Below are 12,740 nucleotides of genomic sequence, written 5' to 3' on the forward strand. Positions count from 1 at the left end.
GTTTTATCATTCATAAGCTGGGAAAATCATTCTGAAAGTGATCCCATCATTGTCGTTCCTTTTTGTCTTTATTGGTGCAGAATTGTGAGATCAAAATTTAGAATTCTGAGGAAAAAAATCAGAATTTTGAGAGAACTGAATAAAAAAAAAAAAACACGGTCAAAAAAAAACTTCACGCAATCTAATATTAATATTAGCTATCAGAATTTACGCAGCATAAATCAGTGCACCACCTACAGAACTCTCTTTTAAATTAATGCTAAGTATGTTGTCATGTATGCTATACAATATGATATTTGTGTGTATACATCAGATTAGTCAGTATCAAATACAAAATGTCATAAAACAAGTCAGACAAACAGACAGATACAAAACTATACAGTTAAATATAGATTTATATATATATATATATATATATATATATATATTTATTTATTTATTTATATATATTTATTATTATTATTATTATTATTATTATTATCATCATTTCCTCCAAATTCTACACACAATACCCCATAATGACAATGTGACAAAAGATTTTTTGAAATTGTTGCAAATTTATTAAAATAAAAAACCTGAAAAATCACATGTACAGAAGTATTCTCAGCCTTTGCCGTGAAGCTCTAAATGAAGCTCAGGTATATTCTGTTTCCACTGATCATTCTTGAGATGTTTCAGTAGCTTAGTTGGAGTTCACCTGTGGTAAATTCAGTTGATTGGACATGATTTGAAAAGGCATACACCTGTCTAAGGTCCCAGGGTTGACGGTGCATGTCAAAGCACAAACCAAGCATGAAGACAAAGGGATTGTCTGTAGATCTCCAAGACAGCATTGTCTCGAGGCTTGGAAAGGTTACAAAAAACTTTCTGCTGCTCTGAAAGTTCCACTGAGCACAGTGGCCTCCATCCGTAAGTGGAAGATGTTTGGAACCACCAGGACACTTCCAAGAGCTGCCCGGCCATCTTAAGTTAAGTGATCGGGGGAGAAAGGCCTTAGTCAGGGAGGTGATAAATAACCTGATGGTCACTCTGTTCGAGCTCCAGCGTTCTTCTGTGGAGAGAGGAGAACCTTACAGGAGGACAACCATCTGTGCAGCAATCCTCCAATCAAGCCTGTATGGTGGTGGCAGCATCATGCTGTGGGGATGTTTTTCAGCAGCAGGAGCTGGAAGACTAGTCAGGATAGAGGGAAAGATGAATGTAGCAATATACAGAGACATCCTGAATAAAAACCTGCTTCAGAGTGCTCTTTATCTCAGACTGGGGCAACGGTTCATCTTCCAGCAGGACAATGACCCCAAAGCACACCACCAAAATATTAATGGAGTGACTTCACAACAACTCAGTGAATGTCCTTGAGTGGCCCAGCCAGAGCCCAGATCTAAATCCTATTAAACATCTCTGGAGAGATCTGAAAATGACTGTACACCGTCGCTTCCCATCCAACCTGACTGAGCTTGAGAGGTACTGCAAAGAGCAATGTGCAAAAATTCCCCAAAGACAGCTTGTGGCATCATATTCAAAAAGACTTGAGGCTGTAATTGCTGCCAAAGGTGCATCAACAAAGCATTGAGCAAAGGCTGTGAATACTTATGTACATGTGATTTTTCAGTTTTTTTTATTTGTAATAAATTTGCAACAATTGCAACTCTTTTTTTTACATTGTCATTATGGGGTTTTGTGTGTAGAATTTTGAGGAAATTAATGAATTTGATCCATTTTGGAAAAAAGGCTGTAACAAAAAATGTGGAAAGTGAAGCGCGATGAATACTTTCCGCATGCACTGTACGTTCATTCATTCATTCACTGGAAAAAAAGTCTCTGTGGTCCAAGAATTTTTTTTTTTTTTATAAGTTTATTTTTTATAAGCAAAATATATATTTTATCTATAACAAATATGTTGATCTAAATCCTCAGATTTTTTTTATCTTTTAATATGATACAAACCATTTCTTAGATTTTTCATCATCTTATTATTTGTTTTCATCAAGTATTATTTTACATTTCAGACAAGCCGATATTATTTATAAATGAATCCTAAACTTTTAAAAATTAAATTGGACAAATTAACCTTTATCCATACAGGTTTAATCAGGAAGAACGTGACTCATAATTTGAAATGCAAATCTAAAACCGTTGTATTTAAATGTATGTGCTTAAATCTAAACAATTTGAGTGTTGCGTCTCCATAAAAAGCTACACTACAATCACGTTTCAAGTTAAATCTATTTCGCTGTCGTCATGGGAAATGCATAAAACTGATTTGTTTAGCACGCCACACTGAGCCAAGGTCATCGTAAGGTTAGTAAAAGTCCTGCGCGGCACATCCATGGTCTCAATTATACAATTATCAAACCTTTCTCCGAATTCAGCCTCGGCAGCTGATACCACCCCCTTCAGCTGGTCTGATGGCCGAAAACTGCACTTAAATCTGTGTCCGCGTGGAGTTCTGATAGCAAGCAGCAGGTCTGATTCTTCAGGAGGAGTTGAATCCGAAACCACATCCAGTCTGGCATTTGTGTGCTGACATTTCCTATGACTGCTGTCACATTGACTGAACTTCCGGTGGCCTGTACCAGTTTTCTTCTCAATGGATGGCAGAACTCTGTATCTGTTGAGGGAGACTGGCTCTTCCAGGGGTCTATCGTAGGCTTCAGTCAGTATATCTGTTGTTGGTTGACTGCTGCGCCTTAGAATGGCTCGGGATCGGAGGCTTTGGTTTGACTTGTCTTTGGTCTTGGCGGCTGGAGGTTGTGGGGAAAGAGCCGAGGGCTGGGAAGGTGTGTAGATCATTGAAGAGTGAGCTATCATGGGTCTGCTACGTCCTTTTGAAGACTTGGGCCTGGTCACGTGCATCCTTTCTCCAGAGGACATTGAATACTGGTTAGAGAGATTAAGAGTTTGATTTGAGATAAACAGACGGATACTTTACAAAACCATACAGATAGATGGATACCAAACCAGATATACTATATGGATGGATAGATGAATGGACAGAAAAATACTAAATCAGTGTTTCTCAACCATGTTCCTGGAGGACCACCAACACTACATGTTTTGAATGTCTCTTTTGTCTGTCAGACCCATTACAGGTCTTTCAGTCTGCCAATGAGCTGATGATCTGATTCAGGTGTGTTTGGTTAAGGAGACATGAAAAATATGCAGAGATGGTGGTCTTCCAGGAACGTAGTTGAGTGACTGTACTATACAATATGCAGGATGGCTGGGTAGATAGATATTATTCTGTATAATATTATAGTATTATTAACAATAGGATGGATCAGATAGATACCGAATGATGCAGGTAAACAGAGCTAGGTAGAAAGATAGAATTGGATGGATGGATTGATCCTGATTAATACAATGGATGGACAGACAGATTAAGATGGATGGATCAAATAGATAGACGGCCAGGTAGATACTGAACAATACGATGGATGGATAATTTCAAATTTAGTATTATTAAGATTATAATATTAACAATACAATAGACAGACAGACACTGAACAATACTATGGATGGATGTATACCAAACTAGGTAGGTAGGTAGGTAGGTCTAGGTCTTATTCTAATTATACCAAGTCTTCAATATAACTTCAGTTATTAGTCACGATGGATGTGCGTCAGTCATTCATTCGACAACAGCTAACTTACATTAGCTTTAAAAACTATGTTTAGAATTCTGTTTATTGTTTAAAGTTGGCACAGTATTCGACAAATAATCGAAAAGGTGTGAAATAGTAAAATAATAGACGTGTCGTACCTTATGTTATGTTATTCTGCTTTTTTCAGTCGTCGTTGAAGAGGGAAAGTGAGGCATTTTCACCTCAGTCGCCAGTGTTGAAGACGCGCTTGTGTCTCCTTAGCGACGCTTCCTAAGCGGAAGTGCTTAATGAGTCAACAACAAGCTACGGCACATTTCTATGGAACAAATATCGAAAAATATAACATGCAAACCAAACCATAACACATATATTTATAGACATAACCTACTGCTGTTGGATATGCTTCGTTTATGTTCGTCGTTATTTGTTTTGTAAGCTTGTTATGGATATCATTGTGACGGATAGTTCACACAAAAATGAAAATTTACTCAGTATTTACTCCCTCAAGCGGTTAAAAACCTTATGGGTTTCTTTTCTAATGAACACAAAAGAATATATTTTGAAGAAATCTGCCATTGACATCCATGGTAGAAAAAATTAATATAATGGAAGTCAATAATGTTATGGGAAAACTGAAGGGAGAGTAAAATACTTTTTTTTTTATCCCTTTAACCCAAACACTGTGAATATGCAGCTTTAACCATGTAATCCCTTAAATTTATTTTAAAGCAATCTCAAGCCCATTGATTTAAGTGTGTACATTGATACAGCTGTTATTTAATTAAAATAAGGTGTTTTTCTATTGTTTCTCATGTTTACAGCTTGCATCCCCATGCTGGCATTTACAGTTCTAGAATTATTAAATATCTATGCTGGTAAACTAATATATGTATTTGTATTGCTTAATGTGTACTCTTTCATTTAGTTTGATAAATTGCATAGATTGAAATACAAAACGCGTTGTCATCTTTGTAAGGAAAAAAAAACATGAAATTTAAATGTATTATCTATATGTATTAAAAAGTAAAACAGTTTATTTTATTTTATTCAGTTATTTCATAGTTTCCATAACATTACATAGTCTATATTTACATATACAGCCAAATTTCCCTCTTTGTAGTTTCAGCAAAGCTGTAGATGTAACACACACACACACACATTCAACATAAATTCAAGTAATTAAAAAAAAGCCCTTGCAATAAAATGATCAACATCAAGAGGAACGAAGAAATGACCTATATATTAAATTATACATCATTTCAAAATTAGATATATATCTATCATCCTTCAAACCAAAACAATAGATTGATTTTGTTCCATACGCTCAAGTATATTAAAATACAGCCAGTATATTTCAAAAATATCAGTAAACAGAATGTAGTGTAGAGTAGCTGATAAGTTAAATGACCTGAACCTTGCTTAAAGGGCCAGTTCACCCAAAACTGAACATTTACTCACTATTTAATCAAGTGGTTTTGAACCTTTAAGAGTTTCTTTCTACCGTTAAACACTAAAGAAGATATTTTCAATGTGTTTGATTCTCCTACAATGGGTCTTCAAAACATCTTTAATGTTCTACAGAAGCAACAAATACATAAAAGGTTCAGAACCACTTGAGGAAGTGTAAACAGTGAGTAAATATTCATTTTTGGGTGAACTATCCCTTTAAAATGTGCAATAAACCTGCATATTGCATGTCCCTTCAGAAAATAAGTCTACAATTGTGGTGAATAAGTGAGTAAGTGCCACAGGGATTATGTAGAAGACATAAAAATACATCTATGGTAACTCCAGGAGGTTGTTCTTGGCATACAAGTCTTCTGTAATCTGATAGACTTCAGCTATAAGTGGCAAAGACTCTCCTAAAAGAGCAACCACCTGCGTATGATCGCCTGCATTCATCACATTAAAGAAAGTTTCACGTCCCGGAAGGGCACAAAACGCCACGCCAACAGCTTTCCGGATGAGCCAGGGGTGATGGTTGGCCAGAGACTCATTATAGGCGTCAGAACACATGACGGAGGTTTTGCTGTCCTCGGTGCTGGTGCGCAGTCTCTCCAGGAAGAGCTCCAGCCAGCGAAGAGCCCGGTGGAGCCTCAGGAGTGTTCGACAACCCGATTCTGGATAGCTGCCTCTCTTGGTGAGATCCACCAGGTCGTTCTCCAGCTCATATTTGACCATGGACTGGATGGTGGCGTAATGGGAACCATTCTCTCCTGAAAGGAAGTTCTCCAAGATTTGGATTTTGCTGACCACGTCCTTGGAGATGAAGGAAAAGACGTTGCCCAGGCTGTTCATGAAGCTGATGTGGGAAAAGGGGGGGATTTCCATTATGACATTTCTGATTGCTCATTATCAGTTACATAATATTGAACGTTTTATGAATTTGTCAAAAATGAGAAGTCCCATTTTGGTGTCAGCATCAAAATATTTTTATTTAATAAAAGTGATTTTAATATTAATAAGTGTGTATATATACTGCTACTATATATATATATATATATATATATATATATATATATATATATATATATATATATATATATACACTACACTGTAAAACCCAACAGTCAACTTTTTCAAATGAAATGAGTGTAGTTAACTCAAAATTTACTGAAAGTTAATTCTACTCACTTGAACAAAGTTTTGAACTCAATGTTGAAGGTAATGAGATATTTAAATACCTCATTACTTCAACCTAAATGGAGTAAGTTCACAGTACTCATATAGATTAGTTTTTTTTAAACTCAAATGGTTTGTAGCAATCGGTTTCCTCAAATGCTTTGAGTTGCCTTAACTTATTGGGTTTTACAGTACTCAGTTGATTTGAGTTCTCTTCATTTATTGGGTTTTACTTAGCAAAAAATTGCTTTGTTTAATTAAATGGATTAATTTCGCAGTACTCATTAGGACTAGTTTTTGAACTCAAATGGTCAAAACGCAATCGGTTTCCTCAAACGGTTTGAGTTACCTTAACTTTTTGGGTTTTACAGTGCAGAAGAAATAAAGTTAACCGCTTTAATAACTGCTGAATATTTAATTTTAAAATAACTTTGCTGAAAATTAAAGTAGAATATGCTGAAATAATGTTTTGAAGTCATTCAGTTTAAGACACATTTATGTAAAAATAGAAACAACATACTGTTATTATTCAAATGTATTAAGGAATAAGTGACCATACTACATTTTATTATATTATTAAACACTACAAACATACAAAAATGTCAAGCTTTATGGTGTTTTTATGTATTGATGCTTAAAAACTTTTCATTTTTAATCCACCGATCTTTCAGAATAAGGAATAAGTGACCTATACTACCTTTAATCATATCATTAAACACTACACTCTGACAAAGTATATGACTGTTATTATTTTATTGCACAGAAAAAAAATGTATTATATAGGACAAAACGTAAAGCTTTATGATGCTTTTATGTATTTGATTCTTGAAGAAACTTTTCATATTTATTCCACAGATCTTTTTTTATAACTGAGCATTATAAATTAACCATATTTATTTTTAGATAAATAAAATTTCCATATACATAAGTGTCATTAATTATCAAATAACTTTAATGTAAAGTCAAAATACGATGAAATAATGTTTTAACGTCATTCAGAATAAGATACATTCATGTAAAAATAGAAACAACATACTGTTATTATTCAAATCTAATAAGGAATAGGTAAATACTATAGCAGGGATGCCCGAATGTTGTCTTATGAAGGGCCAAAAACCAAACTTGACTGGGGGCTGTGGGCTGAAGGTACTGTACATTAAAGTTTCCATGTGTAATGTCCTAATTTATTTCCTAATATTTAAAAATAAATAGAAAACATTGCTTTAAATTATATTAACAAATGCAGTATATTTAAAAAATTAATTAATTAATTTACTACAGCAAAAACATAAACAAACCCATTAATATAATGGAGTTCAATGCTGAATACACTAAGCTGCACCTGCCTTTGCCTTGATTTTGCTCGCCAATGTCTTGTGCATTGCCTGATATCCGTTGAGTGACAGTATTTACAGTGATAAATTTACAAAAGTAAAGAAAATACAAAACAAACAAAAGGTTACATTACATTAGAAATGACAATATTTGTCTAAGATATTCACCCCGTCCACCAACCCATTATGTCCCTCTCAGATGGAATGGTGGGCCAAATCAAAAGTTAGAATGGGCCAACTTTGGCCCGCAGACCCTAGTTTGGGCATCTCTGGACTACAGAATACAAAAGGAACTTTGGAATAAGTGACCATACTATCAATATTTTACTATAATATTAAACACCATACTCTTGACCAAGTAAGTAATCATTTTATTGCTTATATTGAAGAAAATAAATTAAAGAGGACAAAAACACACAAAAATAAAACCTAAAGCTTTATGATGCTTTTATGTATTTGATGCTTTAAAAAACTTTTTTTTAATTTACAGATCTTTTATTCATAACTGAGCATTATAAATTAACCATATTTATTTTTAGATAAATTAAAATTTTCACATACATAAGTATCTTTAATTGTCAAATAACTGCTAAAACATTGTCAAAATATGCTGAAATAATGTTTTAATGTCATTCAGTGTACAATACATTTATGTAAAAATAGAAACATTGATAGAAACATGTTATTATTCAAATCTTTTAAAAAAACAAGCAAAGACTATAGCAGGGGGCCAAACTTTGTCATATAAAGGGCCAAAAACCAAACTTGACTGAGGGCTGTAGACCGAAGGTACATTCAAGTTTCCAAGTGTAATGTCCTAATTTATTTTAAATAACATTGTTTAAATTATATTAACGAATGCAGTATATTCAAAAAAAAAATATTAATTAATTTATTACAGCAAAAACATAAACAATCCCATTATATAATCATGTTTAATGCTATACTTCAATACACTAAGCTGAATCTGCCTTTGCCTTGATTTGCTCACTGATGTCTTGTGCATTGCCTGATATCCGTTGAGTGACAGTATTTACAGTTTTTAAAAATCTAATGAATTTACAAAAGTAAAGAAAATACAAAACAAACAAAAGGTTACATTACATTAGAAATGACGACATTTGTCAAAGATATTCGCCCCGACCACCAACCCATTATGTCCCTCTCTTCTCAAATGGAATGGTGGGCCAAATCAAAGGTTAGAATGGGCCAATTTAGGCGCGCAGGCCCTAGTTTGGGCATCTCTAGATTATAGAATACAAAAGGGACTTTGGAATAAGTGACCATACTATCAATATTTTACTATAACATTAAACACTACACTCTGACAAAGTATATGTCATTATTTGATTGCTTATATTGAAGAAAATAAATGAAAGAGGACAATAACATACAAAATAAAACCTAAAGCTTTATGATGCTTTTATGTATTTGATGCCTGAAGAAACTTTTCATTTTTAATCCACAGATCTTTTTATAACTGAGCATTACAGAGTAACCATATTTATTATTTCATAAATAAAACTTTACGCATACATTACTGTCTTTAATTTTCAAATAACTTTCCTGAAAATTAAAGTAAAAATACGATGAAATAATATTTTAGTAATTCCAAGTACAATACATTAGTGTAAAAATAGAAACAACATATTATTCAAATATTTGAAGGAATAAGTGACCATAATACATTTAATTATATTATTAAACACTACACTGTGACAAAGCATATGACTGCAATTATTGTATTGCTCAGAAGAAAATAAAGAGGACAATAATTATTAATTTTTTAAAGCTTCATGATGCTTTTATGTATTTGATGCTTGAAGAAACTTTTCATATTTAATCCACAGAACTGAGCATTATAAATTAACCATATTTATTTTTAGATAAATTAAAACTTTAATAACACTGGTAATAAAACCATTTTTTACATAAATAGATGATACATTTTAATGAACGTGGTCATCTTATTTTTAAATCACACACAAATAATAATTAACACAATAAAACAATACTCACCTGACGAGTTCTTGCCATCCTGCTATATAATATTTAATGTAAACCTCCTTATTTTCACTCAAGCTTGATCTAAATGTTTCTAACACCCTCTGAAGACTGAATGCGTCTGCCATTCTGTTCTCTCTTTATCGACTGCTAGGAAATAGTAAATAAATCCTTCAGATTTAGAAAGGAATAAGCGTCCTTAAATATTAATAAGTGTAAAAGTATCTTATGTGCTCTTCACCGGGATCATGTCACTGACGCTTTGCTTTCCTTCCGACCATCTCTTCCTGGATTTACTGCGTTCTTGAGCTACGTAGACCAATTAGACCAATCACATCGCTTTTTCTATGTCAAATGACAAAATAGGTTAACGTGATTGGACGTTTGTTCTTTTCCTTCTGCGGTGGTTTGACCAATGACGTTGAAGTTGACGCAGTCACGCACATTGGACTTGAAGTTTCACTTGTTTTCACAGATCAGCAAAAAGTTTTCCATAGGGGGCGCTTGAGGGCTCAGAAAGTCCTATTCACATCAGCGCTGTGTTGAAATATCTGAAGGTTTTTAAACATATTGAAGATATGTATACGCTGAAAAAAACTGTAATGGCTTAAATGTATTAACTCCACAGATTAGTAACTGATGGAAGCGAATGAAAACGCGCCTCAGCGACAGAAATCACAAAGGAATATGATTAGTCCAGGCTACCAGCGCTGTGAAAAGTAACAGCTAACACGTGACATGCCAGTCCTTCGTCCGCTTTTTAGTGTTGCTCATGATGATTTAAACCTGAATAATAACAGTTTATTGATTTAATAATGGCTAAATTAAAAACATACAGTAAAGGGGTTAAAACAGCAAAATTATTATTTAGTAGGACAGAAAACGCATGGAGCAGCAGCTAAGCCACAGATTGACTGTCGGTCTTCTCCCTGCCGAAAAATCCAATTTAAACCAGCCTAAGCTGGTTGGCTGGTTTTAGCTGGTTGACCAGCCTGGTTTTAGAGGTGTTTTGGCCATTTCCAGCCTGGTTTCCAGCCATTTCCAGCCTGGTCTTAGCTGGTCAGGCTGGAAAATGACCAGCTAAATCCAACTAAAACCAATTCAATTCAATTCAATTCATCTTTATTTGTATAGCGCTTATACAATGTAGATTGTGTCAAAGCAGCTTCACATAAAAGGTCACAGTAAATAGGAACAGTGTAGTTCAGTTTGTAGTGTTTAAGTTCAGTTCAGTTGAGCTCAGTTCAGTGTGGTTTAATAATCACTACTGAGAGTCCAAACACTGAAGAGCAAATCCAACGATGCGCAGCTCTACAGATCCTGAACCATGCAAGCCAGTGGCGACAGCGGAGAGGGAAAAAAAACTTCACTAATGGCGGACGTGAAGAAAAAAAAACCTTGAGAGAAACCAGGCTCAGTTGGGCACGATCATTTTAATTTCTCCGCTGGCCAAACGTCTTGTGCAGAGCTGCAGTCTCAGTGGCGGAGGCTGGAAGCTGGCCTCAGCAAAGACTCGTCTGTCTCTGGAGCGTCACAGGAATCAGTCTCATGTTCTCCACTCTTCCATGACCATCACAGTAGCTGCTCAGGATTCGGCCTGGTCCAGGATATGGAAACCTTGGGATCATCTCGTCGTTGGTCTTGGATCGAATCAGTGACTCTGCATCGTCTGAGGGCCTCGGGAAGAGTATCCCCAGGTGGAAATTGAGAATAAAGAAAATAATTAGCGTAGCTGATGTTCACAGTGTATATCAACAAGATGCATAACCTGTGTGGAAGCCCCCTAAGTGGTGCACTAAGTGTACGCTTTACTGAACAGATAGGTCTTTAATCTAGTTTTGAATTGGGAGAGTGTGTCTGAGCCTCGGACGTTATCAGGAAGGCTATCGGGAAGCTTGACCAGACTGGTTTAAGCTGGACATAGCTGATTTTGGCTGGTCAAGCTGGTTTTTAGCTGGTCATTTTCCAGCCTGACCAGCTAAGACCAGGCTGAAAATGGCAGGAAACCAGCCTGAAATGGCCAAAAATCCCCTAAAACCAGGCTGGTCGACCAGCTAAAACCAGCCAACTAGCCTTTTTTTCAGTAGGGATAAAACATTCATTTTGGATCTTTGGGCTGCCAAGATGCCTGATATCAAAGTTACGCCTTTGGGTAAGCGGTTTTCTTATTGTGTTTATACACCCTGAAACACGTATAAACGATGGTTAACAAATCTACTAACGTGAGTTGTTATATATTAATTAACTAACTAACTTTAGTATATTACATATTATTTCATTATTTTACATGATGAGTCAACTTATTTTACATAATTCTGCTATTCTGGACGTTTATTTTTATTATTATATTATATAGGTATGCAATTAAGTCATTCATATTTGAAATATATTTTAATGTATTTTAATTTAATGTAAGCTCTTTAATAATGTAGAAATTACTTATTTGGTCAACTTCAATGCATTAAATATATTTAAATGATGGTAAAGATATTTGTAATGTAATTTTTATTTTAAAATTGTATTTATTCATTCATTTTTCTTCAGCTTAGTCCCTTTATTCATCAGGGGTTGCCACAGCGGAATGAACCGCCAACTTATCCAGCATATGTTTTACACAGCGGATGCCCTTCCAGCTGCAACCCAGTACTGGAAACACCCATACACACAAACATACACTATTGCCAATTTAGTTTATTCAATTCACCTGTACCGCATGTCTTTGGACTGTGGGGAAAACCAGAGCACTTGGAGGAAACCCACACTAACATGGGGAGAACATGCAAACTCCACACAGAAATACCAACTGACTTCCCTGGTTCATGTCCCAGCGACCTTCTTGCTGTGAGGTGACAGTGCTAACCACTGAGCCACCATGTCACCCCAAAAAGTGTATTTAAAAAAGCTTAAAAAATAATCAGTTTCCCCGAATTATTAAACAGCAAGATCAGTTTATAAGGATGACACTTAGCTAGAACCATTGTTTGATGGATGAAAAAAAACAATAGGATATCAAATTTGCTGATTTCTGAACTAGCATCAGAAACCAGGCTCAGTTGGGCACCATTTCTCCCACAACCATTACTCATAAATAATGCACACACAAGGTGGTGATGTGGCCATGACTTAAAGCAGCTGTGCATTACTTTCTTACATTTCAATGGCCCAGAGTCCAAGA

At 35.0% G+C, this 12,740-nt stretch overlaps 2 protein-coding genes across 2 annotated transcripts; both read right to left on the reverse strand.

Annotated features, from left to right (window-relative positions):
• Nucleotides 1-2,108: 2,108 nt before the first annotated feature.
• ubxn10 (UBX domain protein 10) lies at nt 2,109-3,912 on the reverse strand. Its single transcript, XM_056449861.1, has 2 exons — nt 3,764-3,912; nt 2,109-2,880 (listed from the first exon to the last, which is right to left on the reverse strand). The coding sequence occupies exon 2, from the start codon at nt 2,872-2,874 to the stop codon at nt 2,215-2,217; it is 660 nt and encodes a 219-aa protein (XP_056305836.1). The 5' UTR covers nt 2,875-2,880; nt 3,764-3,912; the 3' UTR covers nt 2,109-2,214.
• Nucleotides 3,913-4,637: 725 nt separating this feature from the next.
• Nucleotides 4,638-9,847, reverse strand: LOC130217216 (ceramide-1-phosphate transfer protein). Its single transcript, XM_056449281.1, has 2 exons — nt 9,581-9,847; nt 4,638-5,907 (listed from the first exon to the last, which is right to left on the reverse strand). Exons 1-2 carry the CDS (start codon nt 9,691-9,693, stop codon nt 5,385-5,387), a joined length of 636 nt encoding a protein of 211 aa, XP_056305256.1. The 5' UTR covers nt 9,694-9,847; the 3' UTR covers nt 4,638-5,384.
• Nucleotides 9,848-12,740: the final 2,893 nt, after the last annotated feature.

The sequence above is a fragment of the Danio aesculapii genome, chromosome 23, assembly GCF_903798145.1.
Source record: "Danio aesculapii chromosome 23, fDanAes4.1, whole genome shotgun sequence".
Lineage (NCBI taxonomy): Eukaryota > Metazoa > Chordata > Actinopteri > Cypriniformes > Danionidae > Danio > Danio aesculapii.

Coding starts and splice junctions, on each gene's coding strand:
- LOC130217216 (XM_056449281.1), bottom strand. CDS start 9,693: ATGGCAGACGCATTCAGTCTTCAGAGGGTGTTAGAAACATTTAGATCA. Junction 5,908..9,580: donor GGATGGCAAGAACTCGTCAG/GTGAGTATTGTT, acceptor TTCCCACATCAG/CTTCATGAACAGCCTGGGCA.
- ubxn10 (XM_056449861.1), bottom strand. CDS start 2,874: ATGTCCTCTGGAGAAAGGATGCACGTGACCAGGCCCAAGTCTTCAAAA.